Here is a 26,914-nt window from a genome sequence, read left to right as displayed (position 1 = left end):
CCTCAGGCGTAGAGGCCACCACCGCCACACATCGGTCACGCACACACACACAAGCGCGCGCGCAAAACTCACAGACACACGCATTTGCCCAGTCTCTTGAACTTCGCCGCCAAACTCCTCGCGGACGGCACAGTTCACGGGGCACAGAATAAGCGGCGGTACATATAGTCTGTTCTGCGGTGAAGTGAAGTGAAACCGAGCCGGCCGACGAATGGAGATCTTTTGCACTGCGTTAACCAGTGCGGCTTCGGCGGCGACGGGCACAAGACCTTAGAGGGACTTGAGGAAGGGCAATTCCCTGCCGGCCTTCTAACACACGATGTGCATGGATGCGCGGCCACGCAGAAAGCCTGCCTGCAGGGCTTGCCGCAAGAGGTGAGGGGGGGGGGGGGACAATGGAAGGAGACGCAGCCAGCTTTCTCTCTCTCTACGTTTCACTCCCCCTCGCTTCAGCGAGTAGCAACAGCGGTAGCTTGTTCCAGCTGACGCCCCCTTTCCTCCGGCTCCTGTCCTCGCTTAGCACACGTCGTGGGAGGATGCCGATAACGCCCCGCAAATAGCCCCGGCGCGCAAATGCAGGCGGCGATGGGGCCACGGCCGTGGGATCAGCGAGGGACACGCGATACAGTGGCTGGCCACCGAGGCGCGCACAGAAAGAAGGCATCACAGTGCGTGCGTGCGTGCGTGCACACGTGAGCAGAGCGAACAAGGAGGCCGAGGCGTACAGTAGAACTCCGCGATAGTCCCGCTCCCGTTCTGCGCTTTCTTGTACGGAGAGAAAAATAAAAAGAGGGAGGGGGGGGGGGACGGGGGGGACGGAGGAATAGGTGTTCTTGTCGGCAAGCTCACGCTTCTTGAATAAACAGAAAAAGATGTGTTTTTTTTTTTCGGAAAAGAGAAGCGGCGGCTCCGCTCCTCTTCGTCATCCTGCACACCTCGCCGTGACGACTGTCTCGCACGTCGCGGAGCGTATATACTATGGAGGAGGCTGCTCTATAGCTGCACGCGGGAGATAGTAGGTGTCTCTGTGCAAACAAGCCAGGGAGGTTTCGGTCGCAGCGATGGCGGCGGTCTTTTGCCGCTCAGGGTCCGGCGAAAGTGCGCGGAAGTAGGGGAGGGGAGGGGGATTGGGATGGGGGGAACCAGGGGCTGTGTTCGACGCGCAGGCGTTCTTTAGAAAATCGTGCCTTTCCGGTTAACGCCGGTAGGCGCTGTCCTTTCTTACACATTTTTTTTTTAGACTTAGCGGAAGACTAGAGCGTGCTGTGGCAACGAGATAGAGGCGCGGATGATGGGTGCGGCTCGTGCACGCTGTGTTGGCCTAAACTTCCTGTGGATCGACGGATTAAGTTGATTAATTTCTAACCCTTGTCCGCAGTCACGCGTTCGTGTAGGGTAGCAAACAGTACGTCCGTCTGGTTAGCCTCCCTGCCTTTACTTCTATCTATCTATCTATCTATCTATCTATCTATCTATCTATCTATCTATCTATCTATCTATCTATCTATCTACCTATCTACCTATCTACCTATCTATCTATCTATCTATCTATCTATCTATCTATCTATATCTGCAACTCGGTGAGAATGCAGTGCCAGATACACCGCTGTCCCACACGAAGAAAATTTGTATACATGCGTCAGCCAATTACGTCCGCTCCTATCGAGGACGTCATGGCGGAGGCGATCTTCTTTCACTACCGGCGTGTCTCCGGAACTACGTTTGTTTTGGAGCGCGGAGGAATACAGAGGGCAGATGCAGTGCGATTTTGTGGGCGGAGTTCGAACTTAATTCTTACGCTTTCATATACTGTCGATCTTGTAGCGCATCCCCATATTTCGCTGGCTTATGTTACACGGTAATGAGATCCGTTCTGAGCTGAATCCCCGAAATCGAGCTTTCTGACAAGCTGGATACTCGCTACAGCATTTCCTGTTGACGAGACGGTCAGGCACATTTACAGAGTATTTGTGAACCATACTGCACCCCATCCGCTAAATAAGTGCACATTCCGCAGTCGCATTGCAATCCATACATGACTTAAATCGTGAACAAATACAACATTCCACCCTAGACGGAGTGCAATCCGACTGTGGACTATGGAACGTAGCCTCTGAAGTGCAGTACGGTACAGTGCGTAAATTTCAATGGCTGCATCAATGTGGTATGGCGATCTAGTGCGTGTTAAGGCCCGTTTATAGTCCGACGTTATCGGCGCGCGGGCGAGCGTCGTTCGCGGTCAGTCACGCTGCGTCGGTTGCGCTGCGCCAACCGAGATGCCATCCCCTCTATACTTCAACGCGCGCGCCGTAGACTGCTATCTTCAGAGCATGCGCAGAAGGTTCCCCAAGTCGCGCGCCGCCCGCAAAAGCCGTCTGTGGAGTTGTGTTGGCGCCTTTTTCTTCGCGCGCAATGCATTGTGGTGCGAGAGTTCCGCCGACTTCGACGCGCGAATGGCTCCGGAGCCAAATCGGCGCCGGGCCCGTCGGGGCGCGTTGGACACCGCCGGTTACGTTAGCTGCGCCGGTGCGCCCGACTATAGAGGTGTCGTTTTCGCCGACGTGACGTAGCGTGAGCGCGCGCGCGCGCGCGCGTTCGTTACGTCGGACTATAAACGGCCCTTTACTACCGGAGCGTACAAGATACCTGTGGAGCCTTGACGACAGAGTATATGGAAGCTGCTATCAGCGACTGAAACTGACGTTGGAAGCACAGGGTGTAGGCGGCCGCCTTAAAGTAATTATTCTTGCCCTGTGTGTCCCTGATATTGCACAAGGATGAATGCCCTGCAGGTCAGTGACTCCACGTATCACGAGACCGACGACTAAGACAACTTGAACTGGTGGACTGGGCGGAGAAGGCCATGCAGGCCCAGGGCCTTACTTCAGCCCGATCCCTCAGCCACCTCCCCCTTTCCTCTTCCCCCTTTCAATAAACTTTACCACCACCACTAAGACAAAACACTGTATTCAAGCAGAAAAAAAGACGCCCAGAAGGGAAAAGAGCACCACCGGCAGTCCCTGTATACTTACGCTAATACACAGTCAAACGTCGGTTCAACACAACCCGATTTAACGAAATGTTCAATTTAACGTGATGATTTTTAATTACTGACGCATGTTCATAGAGCCTATAATGCTTTGGAAACCACGAGGATAAACTTAACGGCTTTCTCGATTTACCGAAGCATGCTCTAGGCTATCGTTCAGGCAACAGGCGTCATTTGCCCTGTTAAGGAGGCTCCCATGAAAGAACGTAAGAAGCGCTCAAAAGGCGCTGTACACCCTGCCTACACCCGATAAGGGTGTAGGCAGGCAAAAATTAAATCATACGTCGTAAGCTAGCCGAAGAAGAGGCAAGAAAGTAAGTCCTGATGAGGAAGAAGCGTAATATCGGTGGACAGAAATAAACAGTCAAGACCGTCATGATGGCCTGGTCACTTCTGATTATTTTAGAAGTTTGGCGCAGTCGACAGGATACCGTCAGACCGCGAAAGTCGCAAGAACACGCGACGTCTGCGTCGGTGAGGATTACTCATGGCAATTTTGAAAATCTTGGCAAGCATTCCACTTCAGGGAGTCAAGCTTTTAATAGCGAGAGTTGAATACGATCACGGCTCACTCGAGCACGACCGCTTTTCGCCGTATACGCACTATACAACGCCCACCGGCTTAATTACCTCCTCACGGGCTGCCCTAATGTTCACGCCCATTGTCCACCGAAAATCGGAGCGCCGCACGCGTGCACCATGACCCTGTATTCGACTGTGCCAGATTTGTGATGTAGGTTTACTCTTTTGTCCCGAATAAATAGTCATTCGCGTAAGGTTTGCAACAGTTCCTGATTCAACCATGCAAGGGATTTATTTATGGAAACAGTTCTCGAAAACGGAGCCCATCGACTCCGTCAAATGCAGGCTTAAACATACAATGTTTAACATCCACCAGAAGCAACTAGCTCAGTATGTGATAGCTTACAGTGAGACAGACACACTCAACCCCGGGAACTGACAGGTGGTCGTCCCGGATGGCCACTGAGCGATACGGTCTGGCCCGCGTCTTCGGAAAGAATAGACAGGCGACCTTGTCTTTTTTTACCGACGTCTCTCTCTGTGCTTTCAGTATAGAACATACCCTGCTTCGAGGACGAAAACCAAACTCCCACTCCCCAGGCATACAACGAGCAATGCACTGATCGCGGTCACGACCATACGCGCGAACACCACCGCCGTCAAGAGGTTGCCCGGACGGCGCTTCCGAAAAGATATCGCAGGCGCCCGCGAGATTGCATCTGGCTCGCGGTGCCCTGTGTGTGTGCGGTTACAAGGACTGCCCACGACCGCATTCAAGCGACCTGCCTTGCGTGCAGCGCTTTTTTGTATCTCTCCCGTTTCTGTTGCGCGCCTCCACCGCGGCGGGGCGCCACTGCGGCCGGCCGCGCTTCTGCAACCGTGCAGCGAGAGTGGCATGCGGCGGCGCTCGTCGCCGTGTTCGCACGGGCGTTCGTTCTCTAGAGTGAGTGAGTGCAGGATCGGGTGTCTCTCGACGAGCCCGCGACGCATTGTGTCGAGTACAGCAGCATCACGCGCCCACGACAACCCCCCCATCCACCAACCCTACATTTTACTCGGCGTTTCTCCCATGCCGCGTGTCGACAAGACGCGACGGGGGCGGCAATTTGCATGACAGAGGGCGCGAGCGAGCCGGGACACTGCCACCCTCAACCCAGCACCATCGCGTGTGCCGAAGGGAGTCGTCGTCCCCGCTTGTAATTGAAACCGGGATCTGTCTGTGCGTGCGCGTCCTTGCATCTGTGAGCGTGCGTGCACGAAAACGAGCTGTTACAGCTGACGACAAACCGCCGCGTTCCCGGGCACTTTCACGCTCGTACACGGCCAGCTAGGCCGGCTGGCTGCACCTCGCAGCTCTGTGGGACAACGGTTCGGCGACCGTGCGGACGGAGGCGTTCGTCGTGTCGCTCGGGGTTCGAACCTGGTTTCACGGCTCTCTCCCAGCGCACGCGGAGCCCGCCGCGGAACGCCGCCCGGAGGGTCACGTGCGTTGGTGCTGCTTCGCGCGATGCGAGCGCCACCCCCCGCCCAGCTGGTCGGGTGGGTGGGTGGGTGGGCCCGGAGTCTGTGGCTCGTGTCGCCCCCTTTCATGAATAGCCGATTAGGATTTTCGCGGACTGTTTTGGCCGCCAACCGCCGCGGAAAATTTCGGGGTGTGATTTCGGGGGAGACGCTCTATAGCTTCCAAACGAGACCGCGAGTGCATGGGAAGAGACGCAGCTGACCGGCTGTGTCTCCGAGACTATATAGAACGCAGAATACATAAAGCCGTTTAGTTTCCGCTTACAGCCATCATTGCTTAATGTCATCAAGAGAGAGAGAGAGAGACAAAGAGGAGGAAAGACAGGGAGGTTAGCCAGTGTAAGTACCGGCTGGCTACCCTGTGCTGGGGAAAGGGGTAAAGGGAATAAAAGGAGAATGAAGAAGAAGAGGAGAAAAAAAATGAAGGAAATTCACGCAGTACCGCGATACTACGCGATAAAACACTCAAAGGCGATCACACAATTCGCATGTCCTTAAAAACTTCAGCAAAGCCCTTAAGGCCTTGAGTGCTGAAGCCCGTCTGGACCAGTGTCCTAGAGCCTTCTCCTCTGTAAAGGGGCGATTGTCCAGTTTTTCGAGCGCGGTTATGAGCACTGTTCTTGGAACTTTGTAGTTGGGACAGTCACAAAGGAGGTGCTGAATCGTCTCCTCGCAGCCGCAGGTGCCGCAAGTAGGCTGTCATCAAAACCACAGCTCAGGCCAAGCCGAGTTCTTCGTTTGTGTCTTCCGTTTCTGGCCCCTGAATCTGGGTACCCGAAAAACAAAAAAGATTTTTTTGTTTCGCAGAGTTGTTTTCTTCAATCTAAGATTGCACCAACGAGCAACGACTGTGGTCCGAGTGGACGCGGACATCACTGTGCGAGCTTGCGAGCTTGGATTCCATGAAAGATGGTGCGGGAACTAAGGTCCGTCGCGGGCTTCGTACTGTTATTTCGTTTGTTTGTTTTTCAGATGTAATACGAGGAAACAGTAACGACGCACGAAATGTGCAGCTGGAATTCCGAAGCCTGGGATTGCTTCAGATAGCCATCGCCTAGCTAGCCGACCCTACGACTTGGAAAGCAGATGCTTGACACAGCCATCCGTTTCAAGTAAACAACGATATATATTGAAACATGAATCAACTACAAGGACGCCGGAGCGAGAGTTACAGACGACTCGAACACTGAAGACGTAGAATGGTGCGCGACATATGCAGCGCACAACTTCCCACAGCTACTGAATTGAAACGAAATTTCCAGTTTCCTTAGAAACGAACCAAACGATAGTCGTTTAATTTCTTTCGCATAACAAGCCGCGAATCTTCGTAGTTTCTGTCATGCGTGACTTTGTCTAACAGCTACGACTAAATGGGAAGAACCAAATGATAAACTAGATTGCTTCCTTTCGCATGACAAGTTGCGAGTCTTTCTCACTTTGTGTCGTGTGTACTTTTGTGTAATAACTACGACACAATGAGAAGCGTGGCTACCGAAGAATACGCTATCCAGAACCGTATAGCTAAGAACTCAATGTGTTGCCTGTGGCTTTCTTGTGCATTGCACTTCCGTAGCGTAGTCAGCCATTAGTGTCTCTTACAAGGACGGCAAGTCGGCTTTCCCGCGGACTCTAACTGCATTGCGGCCAATGCGCTGTTGAAGCGCTTTTAAATGCTTGTAGTGCGAGGATTTTTCTATAGACAGTGCGCGTCCGCTGCACTTAAGACTAGCTCAGTATTCAACTTTCGCTTTAGTTCAGCCCATTTCGTGTTTAACTTGAGCATGGAAGGGTCCAGGAGCTTCAGAACTAAAGGCAAACAAGAATGCTTTAAGGGGTCCTGTGACGCCCTCAGCACGGTATTGCACAAAAAGACACAAAGCTACAGCATTTCAGGCATAAGAAGCAATGTGACTATGTACTGCATAGTAGCAACTAAGAAGCAGCACCATTTCGAAAAGATGAAGCGCCAACAGTGACGGCACACTAGCAAGGAACAAAGACAGGACAAGCCTAGTCCAAAACTTGTCCTGTCTTTGTTCCTTCCTAGTGTGCCGTCACTGTTGGCGCTTCATCTTTTTGAAAGCTATGCACCAACTAGCCTCACAACGTGTTTTGCTGCAAAAGCAGCACCATCAAGCTCCCGAGAGTGCGCTATGCTGGAAAGCCAACTAACGTTTCCTAATAGCTAACGTTTCATAACCGCCCCCTCCCCCCATGTCAGGGAATCTCTACATTCGCACCTGCTCGTTACAATGGATACCTACTTACGTCCGTCGAAAATAGCCGTCAAATATCGGCTGCAGAGCGCTGCCGCTAAAAAAACAAAAGACTTGTTTAACAATTTATAAAAAGTACGTGGACAATCTCACATAGCCCACGCATACGGCCTTGCTCTTTTATTGACTTTTGTTACAAACGACAATATAACAGCACACTTGAAGTCAATTTAGAGCGCACAGACCGACATAAATATAGTTAGTTGCGACTATACGAGACGGCTTGTAAATGCTATATCGAGGACAGGGATTAGTGGGAGTGGCAGCACTTCATACGCAAACTGTAAATGCATGGCTGTATGGGCATATCGGCTCCATGAACGCCACGATCACTAACACCTTTCATTCCAACTGGCACGCGAACTTTAAAATAAAATTTACCTTGAGGGCGTTACATAACACACAAGGTCTACGCCACTAAAGCAATGACCCTAGATTATTCCAAATGTATTACCACTAAATACATAATCGAGTCATGTGAAATCTCTAAATTCGAACGATGACACTATACAGATGGGGGAGGGGAAGTGGGCACATATCCCAGTTAAAGCCTCTTAAACTTCGTAAAGTAGTGGCACGCTTTGAAGAATGCCGCCTCCTCCTCGCGCGCTCTGGCCGAGGCCAAGGCCGCGTCGCTATTGGCCTAATAGCATCACCTGAGCTCTCGCGCCGTGCATCAGCGCCATTTTTGCTCGAGAAGCGTCTACGGAGTGGCGAGGAGCGCATGTTGGCGCCGTTGCTACGCTCGAGCAGTGTAGGCGGCACCACGGTCGAGGAGGGAGCGTGAAAGAGAGGAGAAACGAGGAGGAGTGAAGGCGGAGGAGGAGAGTGTCACTACTGTACGAAGTTCAAGGGGCTTTAATCCCAATTAGTTCTTCGGCGTCTCGTTTACCCCTGTCCCTACATATGAGAGTTGAAAGGTGCAAGCCGGTCTTACCTGCACCCTGGACTCCGGAAGGTTGATCTTGAGCGCTACCTCCTCGCGCATGAAGATGTCCGGGTAGCGCGTCTTGCTGAACAGCGCCTCGAGCACGTCCAACTGGGCCCGCGTGAACGTGGTCCGTTCTCGTCGCTGCTTGCGAGGAGCTGGTCCTGTCGCTGCAAAGACAGACAGAGATGGACGACGAAGTCAGTCTCGATGTGTACATGTGGACTGCTGGCACAGATTTGTCGAGATGTATATAGTTATTCGCGAAAACGTGTGGGGGCAGGAGACCAACTGTGTGCGATTCGACATGCGATCCACCGCACGACTTGTCGTGTATAGCGGACTATATAACAACCGCGTCCAACAACGTTCTATCGAGTTCCAAAAGCCGGAGCGGCCGTGTTTCAGGCACGCCGCGCATGGTAAATCAGCCGCCTGGAAGTAGGCAGTGTTCCGCTTTAAGTCTTCAACAATTAACTAATTAACTGTAATGAAATAAATTCTTAAGCTTTACGTGCCAAACCACTACACGAGCCGCAAGCCGTTGTGGACGACTCCGGATTAATTTTGACCACATGAATAGGGTTCGTTAAAGTGCACCTAGATCTAAATACACGAGTGTTTTCCTTTTTCTTTCTCTCTGAATTTCGCCTCCATCGAAATACGGCCGCCGTATTGCCGCGGCATCGTACCCGCGACCTCAAATCGAGCAGCGCAACGACATATTAGCCCCGAGAACGAACACGAGCGGCGCTGCGAGCGCCGCTCGCGTGACGTCAGGGCACGGACTCGCGCCTGTCGTCTGCTACAGTTCGGGCGTTGTCCGGGCGCTTTCTGCGGTGTTTTCGTTTGTTCGCCCTCGTTCTCTCTGCTTGTATACTTATGGTGGTCGTCTCAAATATATTTTTACGACGTCTTCCTTTGCGAACATTTATTCAAAGAGCTAATTTCTTAGACAACAATGCAGCTCTCGAAGGCAACGCTACTGTGCCAGCCGAAGCGACGCAGACCAGATCATTGCGGGTTTTTCATACGCGGATAGACAATCGCAAGAGCATAGCCTATAGGAATCCAGTTATGATACCATACCTGCCGCGGTGCAACAAGTATGTCACAAAGCTGGCTATATATGACTTCTACAGCAGTTACGTTGATTTTATTCCGTTAAAACAGGTTTGCTCACGACGAGTAGTTCATGGTATAATATCGAATTTTTGCATTTCCTCACAGAAACGCTCGGCAGTAGCACGGGGACTTAACTAGTACTGGAGCTTAGATTCTATACGCCTCGCTTGCTATCTTGACTGCTTGTCGACATTAGGCGGTTCTTCACGTGTTCATTTTTTTTAAGCGGCGGAAACTTGAAGTAAAGTTAATGAAGGCTTACAGCTATTTACAGAGTACAAATAGGAATGTACCAATATATATTCCCTTTTCCATGCTACACGTTCAACTCACCTCTTTAGAGCGCGTTTGTTAATGATTAATAATGTATGTTATGTTCCTCTTTTTTTTTGTCTATGTTACCTAGTGTATATCATTTATTTATTTCAATGCCGCAGTGTGTTTTGCATTGTTATTGTGGAAATATTTCATTGTTCTTTCATATATTGTATAACTGCAATGTTTTATGGCCACTATATAAATGTAATTTATATGGCGCTTGATGTGTTACCCCATGCAGCCATATTGTACCTAAGGGGGTGAGGTTACCTCAAGCCGCGTCTGTGCGACTTTTTTCCCTCATCCACCTCCACTTACCACTCCTCTGTACATGTGTGTGTGTAAATGGAAATTATTAAATCAAATCAAACTAACTTGAGAAATTTACTGGTGCTTGCTGCTTGAGGAATATACATGACGAATCTGTTTGGCGAACTGACACAGGCTGCTCGGCCCAATTTTTTTAGTGAAGTATGCCTGCTGGACCGCATCGCTGCAGCCAGAAAGAAGTCGAAGCGTCAATGATTAGTAGTACGGGACATATTGAAGATATGGAAATTCCCCCGGTGGAGGGTCAGAAATCAAGTGAAAGTATATGCAAGGCTTGTGGTGCTTTCTTTATGAATGTTTGCGATTTGATTGGAGCAAACTTAATTTGCCTGCAAGGTTCTCTTTTATGTACCGACGAAGCGAATAGTTATCCGTTTGTATAATTGAATAACGCTGGATGGAGACATGGTGAGACAGAAGGTGCTTGAATTTTCCTTTTGTATACAGGAAATATAAGTTGCGGTGTAGTAGCTCGAGAATACTTTAGCCATTCCAGTTGGCGCTGTAAAAAATGCTTTATGGTTTTAATTCGAAGTTGTAGTGAACTGATGGGTTTCGCGAACATAGCGTGCCTCGCCATACGGACAGTCGATTGCTACCGTTACGTGATCAGGGGTTTGCCATATTGTCGATAAAGGCTACTGAGGGCCACTATGAAACATTCCATCACTTTCAATTGAGTGGCTCTCGATCTTAACAACGAAACTTTTCTCTCAGGTGATTGCTACTATGGTGTTTGTGAATTAACTATGTAAATACTCTACATGATGCGCCGTCGTGTTAGCAGCCATGGGCAATTCGTTTTTTTTTGGAGGCCTGTTTCAGAGGGGGATGAAAGTAGCAGCAAACTTTTTCATAAGAAATGCGCGCCTAACTATTTTTTTACGCATTAATGAATGGCCATATTTGAATAGAACAACACACCAGAGTAATAGGAATCATGATGAGAGCTTCGCTGGGCAGTGTCTTTCTAAAATCAGATAACATGTTGACGCCAATTACCAAATTTTTCTTCCACGTAAAATGCAATGCCTCTCATAGCTAAATACTAAAGGAATGTTAAATGTTTAGCGAAGCATCATACACAACTTCGCGCGTTGAATTTGCAGATATTCTTTTTTTAGTCAAAATTTACCGATAGACACGGCGCATATATGCATTGCAAAACCTAGTAGGCCCCTTTAACGCTACTTAGCTTGCGATATCCAAGCCGCAAAGTTTCTCGACTCACACGCTTTTGAAGAAGAAACTGTGGTTAAGGTATGGCAGCTGAAAGAAGCCGACGTATTCTTCAATACGTACGGCTCGAGCCACCCATACCCCAAGCTTACACGAAGGGAACGAGCGCGCGCGGCAGCCGAGCGAGCCGGAGCGAGCGGCGTCCTGGCCGTGACGTCACTCGCGAGAGGGCGCCACTCCTAATTCTCGGGGCTAATACTGGACTACACCATGGTGAGTGACGAAGAGTTCGCATTTCATCAACTTAACTATATATTGTTGCAATATGTATTTCTGTGTCCTTTTTATCTGTACATCCTACGGCATTCCTGCACCTATATTTCTTCGCGTGCCTTTTGCATGCCCAACCACAAAACTTTAAAGACCACAGAATCCGTGAAAACGTTGAATTTTAAGCAGTTCGCGACCGTTGCGAGCAAAACACCGTACAAAACTGTTCACACACCCACACACACGCGCACACACATATATATCACTATAGTCCATCTTTATGAATTAGGGACCTCTGCATAACAAGGCGGAATAGTTTGAAGTCAAGCTTATTAATGCTGTAGTATTTATCCTCTAGCAAAATGTTACTGTAAAATAGAATGAAACTCAATTTGACAAGCTGCGCATGCCTTTACTATAGCACTGTCGGTTTATTTGCAACGCAGCGCAAACGTCACAAGTCTTCAGAAGTGTTTTGTGTCTTAATGCCTCCCTTTCGTCGTAACGACCATCATCATAGTTTCCTCATCCTGCCGTTTTCACTTGCATGTATGGTGAGTATAGCTTTCCAGAGTGCGGTGCACAATCTAGGATAATTTCTCAGCTTTCCTTGACGAATACGTCGCTATTACTACAACTTGTAGTCCCTCGCCTAACACTTGGCATTATAACTTGGACCATATGCCTGCAGTTGGGTCTTTTTCTGATGCTTGTGGGATCCGCACTTGTAAAATATCGGCGTTCTGTTAGAAGTCCTCTATACACGCAAAAAATGAAACAGTCAACAAACCGGCGTGTAGGACAGCCGCGCCTACAAGGTTCTTAACTCTTCAGACCCGCATTAGCATCAATTTTCATTTCGTGACCTATAGGAATATCAATACGTATGATGCAAGGTATCTGTAAGCTAATGATGCGTCACAGAGATCTGTCGCAACAGTCCGTGTCATGAACAAGTGAATAGGCTGTTTTAGCAGAGCGTTTTTCACGGTCCGCTCCGCTCAGCGGGCTAGCGGAAGCGCAAGTGCGCATGCGCGACCCGTTCAGCAGTGAGCGGGCGAGCGGACGGGAGCTACCTCTCCGCTAGAAAGCTTTCTCAGCGGAGCGCGGCGAGCGCGTCAAGCGGGTCTAGCGAAGCAAAATGGCTGCCCCCAGTGCTGATGGCCCGTCCACGAGGGCGTTTGAATCGGGATTTGTAAAGCCAAACCCTGAGTACACTTTAGGAGACACGAAGATCTTCTATTCGGGAGGTTGTGGCCATGAACCCGTTTCAGAACCATGCCATGTGTGCACGTTTGTTTATGCGGACCACGTTTTAGGTGTACTGAAAGAGCATAAAACCTTGTCTTGGCTACAACACAGCGTAACGGCTTCGTTAATGTAAGGATTATATATATATATATATATATATAAGAAATGAAAATGCAATGTATTGCGTGAAATGCCTTCAGACACTTGAGCAATTCCAAATATATTATTTTATTGCGGCAATTCTTACAACTTGAATATTATGTTCATAGCGGTTTTACCTTCTGCAGCAAGGTGGCGCGTCAGGCAAGCACATGCCTTTGGGACGCAGCCGGGCGCTCCGCTAAAACTGATTCTTCATCCGCCGCTCCGCTAACTGTGAGCGGGTACGTGAGAGCGGACCGGACCGTCAGAAACGTTCTGCTAAAACACTCTAATGTGACACCCTGCGCTTCGTGGGCACGTGAGGAATAACAGTGTCAGAGCGAGAATATCCAGAGATTGCTACGTGATTCGCTTTATGACAGGATCAAAATATGACGACCAGTAGGCAACGTAAGATCAGGAGCTATGCATTCGGAGCTTACAGTTAGCTTAACGGCTACCAAGTTGTGTGTGTGTGTGTGTGTGTGTGTGTGTGTGTGTGTGTGTGTGTGTGTGTGTGTGTGTGTGTGTGTGTGTGTGTGTGTGTGTGTGTGTGTGTGTGTGTGTGTGTGTGTGTGTGTGTGTGTGTGTGTGTGAGAGAGAGAGAGATAAAAGAGATGAGAAAGGCAGGGAGGTTAACCGGAAGATAGATATCCAGTTTGCTACCCTGCGCTGGGGAAGGGGAGACAGAAAGATCTCAAAAGAAAAGAAAAAAGTGAACACACATGAAAAGAATGGGAGAGGAAAAAGAAACACACACACACACAAAGGAACGCAGGTGTGTCACAGTCGTTCAAGCAGGCCGCTTGACCGGAGAAACCTCAGTAGCGCCTTCACCGCCTTCTGGTGTGAAGGTCGCATCAGCCAGCACTCCAACATCGTCTGATCAGAAAGCGGTCGGTCATCGAGGCGTGCCAGCGCCATCACGAGTGACTGTCTCCGGGAGCTGTAGCGAGGACAAGGACCGAGGATATGTTCGATTGTTTCCACGCTGCCGCAACTGTCACAGGCAGCGCTGTCAGTCATTTCGATGCGGCAAGCAAGTGCATTCGTGAAAGACACTCCTAGCCATAGTCGGCAAAGAGCAGTTGTCTCGATTCGGGTAGTCCAGATGGAATGCGTAGTAGAAGGTATGGGTCTAGGCGTCGCAGTTGAGTATGTCAGAAACCTGGCGTGTTCCACATGGATCGTGTGGCATCACGCGCTAGTACGCGAAGCTTTGTTGCTGCATCGGTTCTCAATAGGGGGATGGGTCCCTTCATGGTATCTTCGTGAGCCCTCCTATAGCAGCTTCATCGGCGTTTTCGTTGGCCTTGATGCTGCAGTGGCCTCGGAGCCGCTGAAAAGTAATGTCATGTCCTTTCTCTGCTAGCTGGTGATATAGCTGCCTTATCTCTAGCATAAGTAGGTACTTTGCTCCACGACGTATACGTCGTGGACCAAAGTTTGCTATCCCTTCTATAGAAGGGATAGCAAACAATGCAGGGCTGCCTTCGAGTCGGTGAATATGCTCTATCTTCGTGGTAGATCTTCACTGATCTACCAGGATCTTCAGTATCTACCATGCGAAGTGAGCTGCGAAGTGCAGCAAGCTACGCAGCAGTCGATGTTGTCCGGTGAGATGTTTTAAACTTAATGGTCACGGCTTTTTCGGGAAACATCAGAGCTCCTGTAGGTCCCTCCACAGTTGTAGAGTCATGAGTGTAAATCTGGATATGGTACTTGTACGTCTCGTGCTGCATGAGTAGAGGTAGCTGCTTGAGAGCTGGCGACGAAAGTCCTGCTTTCGTTCGAATTCCCGGTACTGAGAGCCGAACTTGTGGGCGAGCCAAACTCCAAGGAGGTGCCCGGAGTCCCTCAGCAGGCGTGTAATCTCAAGGGTGGGAGTCACGGTACGCCGATATCTCCTGGCAAAAAGAGGCACTGTACCGGTATTTCGACAGCGCGGCGAGGTGGTGGAAAGAGAGAGAGAGATAAGATAATGCAGAGAAAGGCAGGGAGGTTAACCAGAGGTAGTTCCGGTTGGCTACCCTGCGCAGGGGGAAGGGTTAAAGGGGATAAAAAGAGAAACAGAGCGGAAGAGGAAGATAGAAAGAAAGAGAGACGGGCTGTGGGCAACGTGCCTGGTGTGTGCTTTGAACACTTCCAATGTCATATGAGTTGTGACTAGGTAATCTTGAGTTATTGCACTTGTCCCCGCTATTGATGTGCAGCGCGGCAGTTCAATACAAATCCCGAGTGCCGCGCGCCTGTGCACTCTTGATTGTTCGGATGCTACTTCTGCAGGTATTGCTCAGTGCAGGTAAGATGTACCCGATATACCCCAGGAACAACGTCCTGTAGAGTTGTAACATCGTGTGTACCGACGTACCCCACGTTTTCCCTCCAAGAAATTTGAAAGGGTGTGAAATGGCCGTTAGGCGTTTCTTCAGGTAGGCCACATGGGGAAACCAGCTGAGGTCTCAATCAATGATCACCCCTCAGAATCTGCGAGTCCTGGAGTAACATAGAGTTTTCCCGTTGATAAATATGGCGTAGGACGGCGTTGGCTACCGCGAAAACCAACGAGCGCACATTTCTGAGATGAAATCTGGAGACCTTGTCCGCTAAGATACGCCGATATAGAAGTCACGGCTTTTTGAAGCCTCGCGGGCACCTGATGTCCGCACACATATGTCATCGGCGTACACTGACATCTGGACAGCACTTGGTATGCGTTCCACGAGACCAACAAGAACAAGATTGAATTGTATAGCCAGCAAGTTGTAAAGTAACATAATGAAAACAAGCAAGAACCACTGCCTGCTTATTATCTGCTGTGGTAAAGCAACCTCATTACGTTCAGGTCGCCAGCATAATCAAATCACTAAAGCTGTCCTCTGCGCCATGTGCCTTGTACCTCGAGTTCTTAATGATAATGCAATCGAGGAGTGATGAAACATCAGTTGAAGGTTTCATCGCGGCACCCGTCCATTTCTTTTAAGCTCTAGTGCTAATTTCCACCATTTACGCTCTGTAATAAATTCGAGCTTAAACGACCCGCTGTAGCCTGGCTTTGTAGTTTAACATCCCAAAAGCACGTCGACACACGTTCTCTTTCATCTACGTGTTCAATCCCTCTTGTCACGTGTCCGCACCTCCCAAATATCAACCGGGCCGGCGCAGCAGCCTCCAGCACAGCCTCCAGCAGTCTGCGCCGCCCACGTTACCATCCATCCCCGCGTTAGGACGCCAGGCGCAGGCCTCTCCGTCTCCCATGCCAAAGTTTCCCAAAAGCGCCGATGGGTGGCGTCAGGCGCGCGCGTTGCGCGCGCGCCCGCGAACAATGCGCCGCAGCAGCCGCGCACGCGCGCCCAACGTCGCGCAGCGCCACGCATCGGCGATAGCGGGCGTGCGCGTCCTCGCATACAGCCACACAACCCAGCTAGGCTAGGCCAGGCCGCGGCAGGCAGGCAGGCAGCCAGCTGTGAGGACAGCGCCGCTACGCTGCGGCGCCGTCTGTCTCCGCTGCAGCCGCGGGGTTCCTTTCATCTCGGCCGCCATCTCGAGCTCGCGCGTGCAGCAGGTTGCGTAAACTACGCGACACTGCGGCGGCGGCGGTGGCGTTGGACGCTCGCTCGCTCGCCCTAGCGCTCCCACAGCAAGACCGCGCGGGCGACCAGTCTTCTTCCGCGGAAAACAAGAAAGACAAGAAACTGAATAAAAAAACTCGCTTGCACTGTCCTCGTCTTCTCTTTGCGAAAATAAAAGAAAACAGGAGAGGACCTTGCCTTCCTCGATTCCTGCGCTGCTACGAGTCTTTCAGAGCGGCGGATTCCCGAGAGCCTGCCTTACAGCACGAACGAACGGCGGTGCAAAGCGGGGCGATAGCAAGGAAGAAAATGCGAAGACGATCCTATTAGAGCCGAAGAGTTACGGTGCCCACTGAAGAGCGTGTAGATGAAGTAAAAGAAGAACAAATAATTGCGCACTGTGTTTGCGCTTCCGACTGTGTTCTCTTTCTTCTTCTTCTTCTTGATATTCTTTTTTTTTTTTGTCGGAAGCGTTTCTTTTTGCACGAGCGTGTCGGAAACGTTCTTGCGCGATGCGTTTCGGTTCGCTGCAGTGTGTACACCCGCCGCTCGCCGCAGCTTCCGCAGTTTTGCCCACCTTGTTTCTGTCTTCTCTCGGTAGGCAAATAAATGACGCTGTTACTCGCGCTGGGCGTTGCAGCGGCGTTTTGTTAGGTCGAACAAACGTGGCTTCTCGTTATTCTTCTTCGCCAACTCGAGAACTGCGCAATTCTTCAATGCAAATCAATGCAAGGTGCACTTTGTCAGGCCGCCTTGTTTTTTTTTTTTTTGTTTCTTGCTTTCACGAGCACGGCAGTATCGAACGGAATATTTAGCAGTCCTTCGTCGAGATGTGCTATTATACTGTATACACCTCCAGCGAGGCAATGTAGCGGTAATCGTCTATATCTCAAGTGAAAGTACAGCGCGCGGCTAAAGTGCTATAGGATTGGCTGGAGCCGCTCATTTGGGTGGACTGGATAGAGCCGCTGGTAGATCCACACGAGTAAAACATCCCCCCCCCCCTCTCATGAAATCCTCACGAATAATAATATTGCATGAATTGTACGGCTGTGTATAATTATAGGCTACGCAGCGCCAAAGCGCATTCCAACTCGGCTCACCACAATACGAAACAGACCATGTTGCACAGTTTATGACTAGTCGTATGGCATTGATCAACTGCTTTGCCTTCACCATTGGGACGGCCAAGTTCCATCGGTCAGTGTTCTCAAAGGAAGTCCACGCAGAAGGCTGTATTCGTACTGCTGAAGTTCCTGCGGTACGCGGGTCTGCATGAGAGACCTTGAAGACACTATGTCCTACCGATGCTCCGTGAGGACCCTGTATATATGTGCTACCGTCCTGTTTTTCTCGTCTATGTCTTCGTCCATTCGCTCTTTAACCAAATGGATTGTGCACGTGCGTTGTGTTGTTTGTGCTCCTTAATTTTTATGTACATCCCCTTACCCATACCACGGGTGCATGGTGACCAAACGGAACTATACCAATATAGTTAACCTCCCTGCCTTTTACATGCATTCATCCGCTCTCTTCTCGCTCGGCTGCAATTTTTTTCGTGCCACATAGTAAACGCGGAAATGCACAGTTTAGTTCCTCTTGTTTCCGCTTGGTCGCGTTCTGTGATCAGTTGCCGGTCGTGCAACCAATCATGCAAGCCAGCGCCGGCAGGTGAAATTCGTGCTATATGTCACCGCCTTGTCTTCAGCAGATAGCTGCTTAACCAGGTAGCCTGATTTGCTACCCTGCGCTCGGAAAGGGGACACTTGAAGAAATGTATAGAAAAAGACAATGGAACGGACGCTTGGTTAACTGTCACTTCTGAACAGTTCCACTGTCGCACTAGAGCGGCTCACTGAAGCCAACAGTTCTTAAAACTGGTAACAGCTACGCGTGGCGGCGTTACCATGGACAGTTTCGAAGTTTATTACAGTACAAATGCAGAGTAAAGGCACAGTGGCAGGTGGGAAAGTGCGTGCAAAATAATTCTAGCAGACTAAATCTTCGCGCTGTGGCATTATAGAAAACTCTCGGCGAACAGCAAACACAGCTCAAAACTGCATACTGCACAGCTTTATACGGTGGGAGCTGTTTCCCCATGCGTGCACGTACGATGGTCGTCACTGTAAAGCCACAAGGAGCTGCGACGCTACAGCGGCAAGGAGGCCGGTGCATGTCAAAACGTACGCAAAAGCCCCGCAATGTCGCACTATCAGAGACTTGTTGGTCGCATTCGGTCGTATACTCTCAGTGCGATTACCTTCACGTCGTTTCAGACTGAACAGCCACCTCGCGTCGTGAACTCATGTAAATGAGCAGCACGCCGCGGCAAGGTGCCTCCCTATCGTATCATCCGGGGTGCATCAGCGCAGGGGATGGAGCGAGTAATACGGTATATCGCGCACTTCCACCCGGCCGGTAGAGAGCGCGCCGGTTCCCGATAGGATCTGCGGCTCGGCTCGTATCTCTTCGCGACAGGCGCAATCCGGATAATCCGCTCCTGAGCCAATCGGCTTTTGGGGGAGGATTCTGTTGCGCGGAATCAACTTGCGCTTTTCGGGCACGCGTTTCCGAAGTCGGAAGACGACAACGAGATGCTCTCGCCGGCTATAATCGAATCTGATCTCGCGGATAACGTATATATACGCGCGTGGCTCAAGAGCTGTTGAACGAATGGCGTTAACCGTGCAGTGGAGCCGTTTCGGTGGGAGTCGAGTGATTCGGCGGCTGGTTTTCTGATTACACGTTCAGGAGCTTTCAAGGCGGGTAGTTCTGGAGTATAACTGATTGGTCTGTGCGCGTGCTTGTGAGCAGAAAAGTCTAAATGAGCATTGAATGGGTATTTCTGCACGGTAATGTTCAGCGATCGCGAGCAATTTGTAACGCATTAAGTGTTCGTAATTACGTCGTCAAAAGAAAGACCAGATATTCGATCTACGCCTGTAATTGTATGCTGCCTCTCGACTTACCATTTTATCTGCGCATCTTGGCTTACAACGAACAATCTTAGTTATCTCATCTCTATGTGGCATTGTAGTTCTATCGTGATTATTTTTGCGTTCAACTCATCACAGCAGGGACCATTCCTGCCCTTGTAACAATAAACAATGAAATAATACATTCGCTAGATAACGTCACTCAAGACATGAGCATTCACAACGAGAACAACGCATAAAAAAGCCTTATATATAACATGAGTTCATATGTGTATATTGGCGGGAATGCAACATGCTGAATTATTGTCTTTGCACATTCGCACGCTCCCTATTTCTTGAAAAAGAGAAAGCAGGGTTATAGACAAAACTGAGACCAGAAAGTTGGAGGTTCATAACCTTCATTTACTACTTTCCGCAAGGAGTATTAGATTAGCAAAAGCATTCGTTAAGCAAGAACCCAAACTCTTGCGTATGCAAGTCGCTTATTTCTTTTAGCTTAAAACTCATGCTAGCTCGAACTTAACATCTTTCAAGGTATTCTGTTGGCTTGCAATTGACGTCCTGAACTTGTGATGGCGATATTTTCTCCCAGGTCCGCGTGCAGCTCTGTAGGGCCCGCGGACACCTGTTGGTTTCCTCGGCCGCGATCGCCAGCGGATCGGCAGCCCTGCCGAGAACGCGCGCGGTGCCCCGAGCTTTTTCTTAGCATCGCCAGGGCGCGCTACCATCCGCGATCCGCGTGCCGGGCCGGGACCGCAAGCGTAGCGGCCGCAAAAGGTACCGTGCGGCCAACGCCATCTGTCGGGGATGGCGCAGCGCGGCATACTTCCGGCCGCCCACCACGAGCGAAGGGGGGGGGAGGAGGCAAGAGGGGGCGCCACTGCCTTGTTATCGAGCGCCGCCGGTAATCCTCCGGCGACGGCGACGAGGCAAAAAAAGGGGCCTTCCCTCCCTGCTGCTGGATTATAACCCCACCCCGGGCGGATTAAAAATCAGCCGCGTCGCGGGAAAGACGCCGCAGCGGCGGCGACACAGCCCGGGCCGTTCTCCCTCGGCCGTTCTCCGGTCCCCTCCTCCTCCTCACCGTACCTTTACCGGAGCACAAGGAAAAAAGCAGGCGAGAAAGAGGCCGGCGCGAAACCGAAACTATTCATGGCGACCCATCGGCATGTATGATATAATGAAGGCGGTTGGCCGACGCAAATCCCGGGAGCGCCCCCGAAAAATTGTTCCTTTGTGTTCCATATCGGTATCCAACGACTCCCCTCCCTCGCCGGGCTCGCTAATCCGCCGGGGGTTCCCGTAATAATCCGCGCTTTTGTCCAAGTGAGCAGCGCATCTGCGCGCGCCGCGCCGCGCCCATTCACGGGCGCCGCCAAACAGGGAGGCGGTGGGCGCAGGAGAGAAGGTGGCGCCCGAGCGAAGCCGAAGCCGAAGCCGCCGTCTCGCGGGTCGCGCGGCCACCGTCGCTACAGTGAGCAACGGGGGAGGAGGGGGAGGGAGCTTGCGCCCTTGCTTACCCCCCGCCGAACCCCAATTAGGAGCCCCGGAACCCCCGGCCGCGAAAAAAAAAAATGTATCTTTCTTTCTTTCTCTCTCTCTTTCATTCTTACCTTCTCCGGGCAATGGGGAACACCCGAGCGCAAAGAGGACACAATACGCGTCTTAGGCCTATCGCCCTGGTGCAAGCAAGCACGGCACGCCGCTTTCACGGCAACACGCCTGACACTGGTTGATCTCGCCGACGACGCTTCGTGCCCGTTCGGTGCGTCTAAATACACACGCAGTCGCTACGCTGTAGCCCCGCACGCAGAAGACGCCTGGGTGGCATAGGCTACCGCCCCTATAATAGCCTCCTAGCATTCTTTTCACGGACCGCCGTGGCAAGTCGTCGTCTGCTACGTCGTCTGCAGACTTGCGTCGCGTATATAGCCTCGCCGCATGTGTGGACACAGTGCGCGTTGCTCCTTCTCTCTGCGTCTGCAAGCCCCGACAGCTCCTTTGTGTGCCCACAGCACTTGCTTAGTTCAATACGCTCAGAGACAGACGCACACGGTGCTGAAAGACGTCGCAGCATATATATACATACACACTCTCGCAACCAGGGACGACGACAATGCGCGTCTTTTCTCCGGTTTTAAGCAGGCTTTTGTACATGGCACTTGCTCAAACAGACGAAGCAACAGACGTACAGATGGCATATGGTTCGGTAGCAGCAACGGAGGCTGGATGCCAGAGTGTTTCTTTAGCTTCTTTTCGACGCGGCCTTGAAGGTAACCCCCTAACAGTTCATGTTTGGTTACACCCGAAAACGAGTTCACTATATATATATATATATACGTGCCGCACGTAGGAAGAGTCACAGAATCCTCTTAGGCTTAGCAGAACCGCAAATATGTTGGCTCAGATTACGATGCGCGGAAGGCGATGTCACTGGCACGTGCGCTGGCTAGAACTCGATACGCACTTTTTGTAGGAGTTGTTTGCGCTCTTAATGCCACTGCCCTCACGACAAAGCCAAAGTGCTTAATGCGATTTCCGACGCGTGCGACTTAAACCGCCTTCTGTGTGGACCCGTATCTTCGCCGGAGCTCATCTTAAACCCTTCCCCGCCCTAATCCCTTCTTAACAGGAGAATGTGTGTATATGTGCTTCCGTTTCTTACATGTAATGCCTTTGAGTGCATGTGCTGGCTTCGAATACCCTGGCCTAGCCCTTTGCTCATGTCACGTATACCTGTATACAGCATAATCTCATCCGACTGACTTCCTTGGGCTGTTTTGCGGGTTAAATGTTTCTACGTCTCGCTTTGTACGCATAACTAAAATAATGAAGGTCTGAATAAACAATTCCATAAAATTTCGCAAAAGTGCAATCAAAAGAAAATTAAGCTTAATATGTGCAGAATCCGCCACTATGGAAACTAATCTAGCGCGATAACAAGTAATGCATAACATTTCCATGAAGTTCATCGCCATAACTTTCAGTCTTCAGATTTTTGTCCTCAGGAATCCGTCGTTATATATGCTGTTTTCAAAGCTCCGATTAGAGAAAGGAAAACTATTTAGAACGTGATTTCCCGCTGCATCAAAATATTGCATAGGCTTATTTAGTATACATGCTATACGCTAATAATTCTACATTCATCAGATGCGCTGTATATTCCACAAGAAATCGATTTAGTTTCGAATGTCAAACAACTGATAACTACAAAAACCTGACCTCAGATTATTAAAAAAAGCCTGAATGAAGCTTATTGCCTGGTCGAAAGAAAATTACTCGCTTCTTTGATTATTGAAAGAAACGAATTTTACTGTTTAAGCCATCACAGTGAAAAACTGTCCCCTTGCAACCTTCTAAAGCGATTCGCCATACGACAGATGGCATTCGTACGTTTGGCTTCAGCAGTAAGTTAGACAAGATGCAGTTCCTTACGGATTCACGTTTTACTTGCCCATTCAAAATGCACGGCTACGGCAAACAGCGGTTGCTGTACCGGGTTTATAAGATGCAAGATACAAGATCGGGGCAGCATGCATTGTGCCTCAAGCAATATTCCAAACATGTACTGACTTCTATGCATACGCTTGCGTACTATACCGTGGACGTATGAAACCGGAAAATGACATTTCAAATTAGAACAGTGAAATCACGAGATTGCTTTTGACGCATCATAATGGCATATTTGTGTACCACACGTCGATGTAACGTCGATATCCATACGCTGTTATTTGCGCGGAAAAAGAGCTTGATCCTTTTACGGAACCTATAAGTATTGGCTTTGTATTGATGTTTGACTACACCCGCGATTGCATTCCACTTGTCCATATAGCAAATATCCGCCCTCGACGTGGAACGCTGATAACCCCTTTTTTGTGCTGGAGCGGCTGCTTGTTCCATGTTTAACGATATATGCTACAGAGTTGTGCTTTCTGATAAAGTAGGTTCCTCTGGTTGCATCCAGTTAGACTGTACGGAACTCGATTAAAGTGTACGATCACTTTAAGAATTGCCACCAAGCATGGGGCACGCAGTTACATACGCGCGACAGAAAAGTAGCCAGTCTCACTTCTGCTTTCGGTATACACACGTCAGATCTGGCTTTGGTGCGCACTAAACATTCACAGACTGCCGGACAGCGACGGGCTTCAAAGAAGGCTCCCTCCACCTTGGGAAACTCCATATCGCTGATCACGTGACACAAGATGCGCGCCCATAGAAACCAGAGGGCAAACGTAAGATCGTTATCGCTTCGGAAACATGACAGAACCCGTCGACAAGCGGAGGGGGAATCCCCGCGAGTCATCAAAACTTTCATTGTGCGAGGCTACTCTCTTCTCTCGAACGTATACGGGGAGACTGACAGAGAGCAAAAAAAAGGAAAGCAAAATACCGAACAGAGGTTACGCACGAAATGTGAACAGTATCGATACGTCGGCGCCGTCGTTTCAACCTATAGATATAGAAGGGCACACGGCAACAAAACGTTATGCGTGCCCTTTGGGACATCATCGAGCAGGCCGTCGGGTGACGCCGTACGTATACGCATTTCAACGGCAGCTGGTTTGTGGCACCACGACAAAAGGTTAGGCTATACACCGAGGCTCGATGGGAACGCGTGCAACGTACGGGAGATCGGCAAGTCGATTACAAGCGCACTATATAGCGGAGGTCGCCGCAGAGTATACATATGCGCATAATTTATATTTTTGGCACATAAGGTGCATCTGCGCTGAATTGCCAATTACGCGCTCGCAAGGAACGGAAGTCAAGCCGACGAAATTAATGCTAAAGCGTCTCGCTGCGCCATATGTAATCTTGGCGCCTTTTTTGACACTATCGCCAATCGCGACCGCAGCAGGCGACGATAAGAGCTTTATTGTGTTTTTTTTTCTCGCTACAGATGTGTTTATCTGAATGACACACAATAAATATAACACGCCGTCGCCTTCCCCCTTCTTGATTCCAAATTTACAATTCGACCGCTTGGGTGTTGAGGCTGTTTTGGCACGGCATAGACTAGGTGGAGTGCCCGCGACTCCTTCAAAAGGGAGTAAAACTATGTCCCACATTTAACTCCCATTTTCGAGGCTTAACCAATACTTCCCAAAAAAGGGTGCGCGAATTCTCGAAAATGGAGTGAACTATAAAGAAACTCTCCCATAAAGGTAGTCAAATATAGGAAGAGCACTTACGCCTGCATTAGGGGGCTGCCCCTATACAATTTTCGAGAGTTTAGTGTTTTCTCCGAAAAATTGCATGCATGTTCACCCTGTTTGTATAGTTTCCGCCACTCTGAGTGATCGCGCTCTGTTAGGGCTGCACAAGAACTACAGAAAAAGGAGCCAAATATAACTCGCGCGAAATCAATTGTCAGCACACAACTTGTAAGAGTTCTCCTACACCCCCGGGAGTGTACGCTTAATCTACACTTGTGCCAGACATTAGCGAACATCTAGAACGCTCAACTGAGGAACATGCAGGTAGTCCTGCAACGCAAGCAGTCATTAGTACTATTGCTTTCAGTGTATACGTGAACATCAACAACGGTTAAAATAGAGGGAGAGAAAAGAGCATTGTCGTATTTGGGAGGGATATGGGGTTTACGTAGAATTGTGTCCAAAGCGATTTAGAATCTTCTTTCGCCGCCTTGATGAAGTTTGACATCGAGCTGAATACCTTGGTATTGTTTTGTTACATGGAATGAATAGAGCAACATAACAGGCACGAGGAAGTTCCAAAGCATAAACTGTCGGTGGGACATCTCATACATCAGCCTAAAGAGAACGCGCGGTTGCCAACAGAAGATCAAAGTGGCAGAATACACAAGTGTGCACGTACTCGAAGTAAGCATTGTGCAAGCAAAACCACATATACTACATACAACATTACTCGAGAATGTACAAGTTCGTGCGTTTAGTTTAACGACATCGCTAAAACATTTACACGCAACATGCAGCGCATACGCGTGAGCCAGCGAAGGCAAAGCTGGGCGCCATTTTACTACCGAGCAGCGCACTTGCATACAAGTTCAAAGCCTGCAGTGCAGACAACTGGTATCTCTATGTAGCCACAACGTGTAATCCCGCATTCACGTCGACGAGATGCGACGCGAGAATTTACATTGCAGTCTTCACTATAGAGGAGAAGCCGTCCAGGTGTTACAGAAATATATTTTACTGCTTCAAGTGCCCAAGACTTTGATCACAGCTGCATTGGGTGATCGTAACTCGCTGGTTGGCACGGCATTGACGCCAGATGCTGAGGCGATTGCAAGGCTGTAAAAACTCGGCAAGGCGTATATGTTCTACGAAGCTTTCCCAGTCCACCGCCAAGCTGCACCAACAACGTTTTGAGGCCAAGCAAAGCAATGGTTCGTGCCCCCTTTGTCTTTAACTGTTCGCGGCAACGTCGATCGACCTTGATCGCACTGATCAGTTATGCGGTGCAAGTCGTTCGATTGACTCCTTACCGCGGTAATAATACGGGCTTGGTGGCTGCTACCTATTTTTGTCTTTGGTCGGATTTACCTCGGTGCCTTGTCGGTGAGTGCATGACTCTGGATGCATACTACGAATTCTAAATTATTTTTTAGTTATTTTCGTTTTGTCCATCTAATTTCTAGGCGGCAAGGCTGCTTAGATTGAAAGCGCCCTTTGTGTAAATGCAAAGGAACGACCCTAAAGAGACGATAATGAATTTTGAACAAATTTCCATGAGTTCGCTTACCTGGTATATACAGAAACACTCAGTTTCGTCCCCGACAATGTCCCAATCTTGTTATCTAATATTTTCCTCACGAAAACACTTTCAGCACAGAAATACAGCGTTATTTCTGGCCACTTGACCACATTACTAGTGCCGTATGGTCACGTCAGCGAACCGGCAACAATATTGTTCAAGTATTAACTGTAAGAATGTATGACGCATTCTTGCGGCACGATACGGCTGAAGCTGTCTGGACGTCAAACAGGTTCACCTCAGATATAGCCCATATGATGTAAACCGGTTTATTGCCTGGAGTTCACAACAGTTAACGCGGTGGCAAGGTACGGCATACTGAGTCGGTGACAGTCACGTGCCTGTGATGTTTGGACACCGTTCCTCGTCTTCACGGATTGATTTATTTATTCGGGATTGGAAATGTTGGCCACTATAGTACATCATACATTTAATTGTATGTCGCCAGCTTCTCCACGGCGTTAAATTGTTAAATGAATGATACGTGATGATAGGTGGACTGAAACCTTTCAGTTATTACGCTAACTTCAGCATTGAACTGAGGTCGCGTGGCAACAAATTGGTGACTGCGAAACTATAGTTTTGTAGCTGATGTCAAAACCACCACGTCATACCGTCGACCGCACACAATAGGCAGTAGACGTGCCCACAACGCAGATGTAAGAATTCGCACGCGCTGAGTCCAGCGAACCGGCAACAAACGGGCATCATTGCGCGTAGAGCTCAACGTCGACTCCACTTCGGTTGCACCCATA

General features: G+C 49.7%; 1 protein-coding gene across 7 annotated transcripts in view; it reads right to left on the bottom strand.

Moving 5' to 3' along the window:
- LOC135897850 (homeobox protein OTX2-like) overlaps nucleotides 1-26,914 on the bottom strand; it is a 183,098-nt gene that overhangs the window by 5,289 nt on the left and 150,895 nt on the right. For all 7 annotated transcript variants that reach the window (XM_065426549.2, XM_065426553.2, XM_065426550.2 and 4 more), the window contains one exon: nucleotides 8,306-8,466. In XM_065426549.2, the coding sequence (XP_065282621.2) occupies nucleotides 8,306-8,466 (161 nt within the window). The remainder of the gene's footprint in view (nucleotides 1-8,305; nucleotides 8,467-26,914) is intronic.

The sequence above is a fragment of the Dermacentor albipictus genome, chromosome 10, assembly GCF_038994185.2.
Source record: "Dermacentor albipictus isolate Rhodes 1998 colony chromosome 10, USDA_Dalb.pri_finalv2, whole genome shotgun sequence".
NCBI classification, from domain to species: domain Eukaryota; kingdom Metazoa; phylum Arthropoda; class Arachnida; order Ixodida; family Ixodidae; genus Dermacentor; species Dermacentor albipictus.
This window is presented reverse-complemented; position numbering and strand designations above follow the sequence as displayed.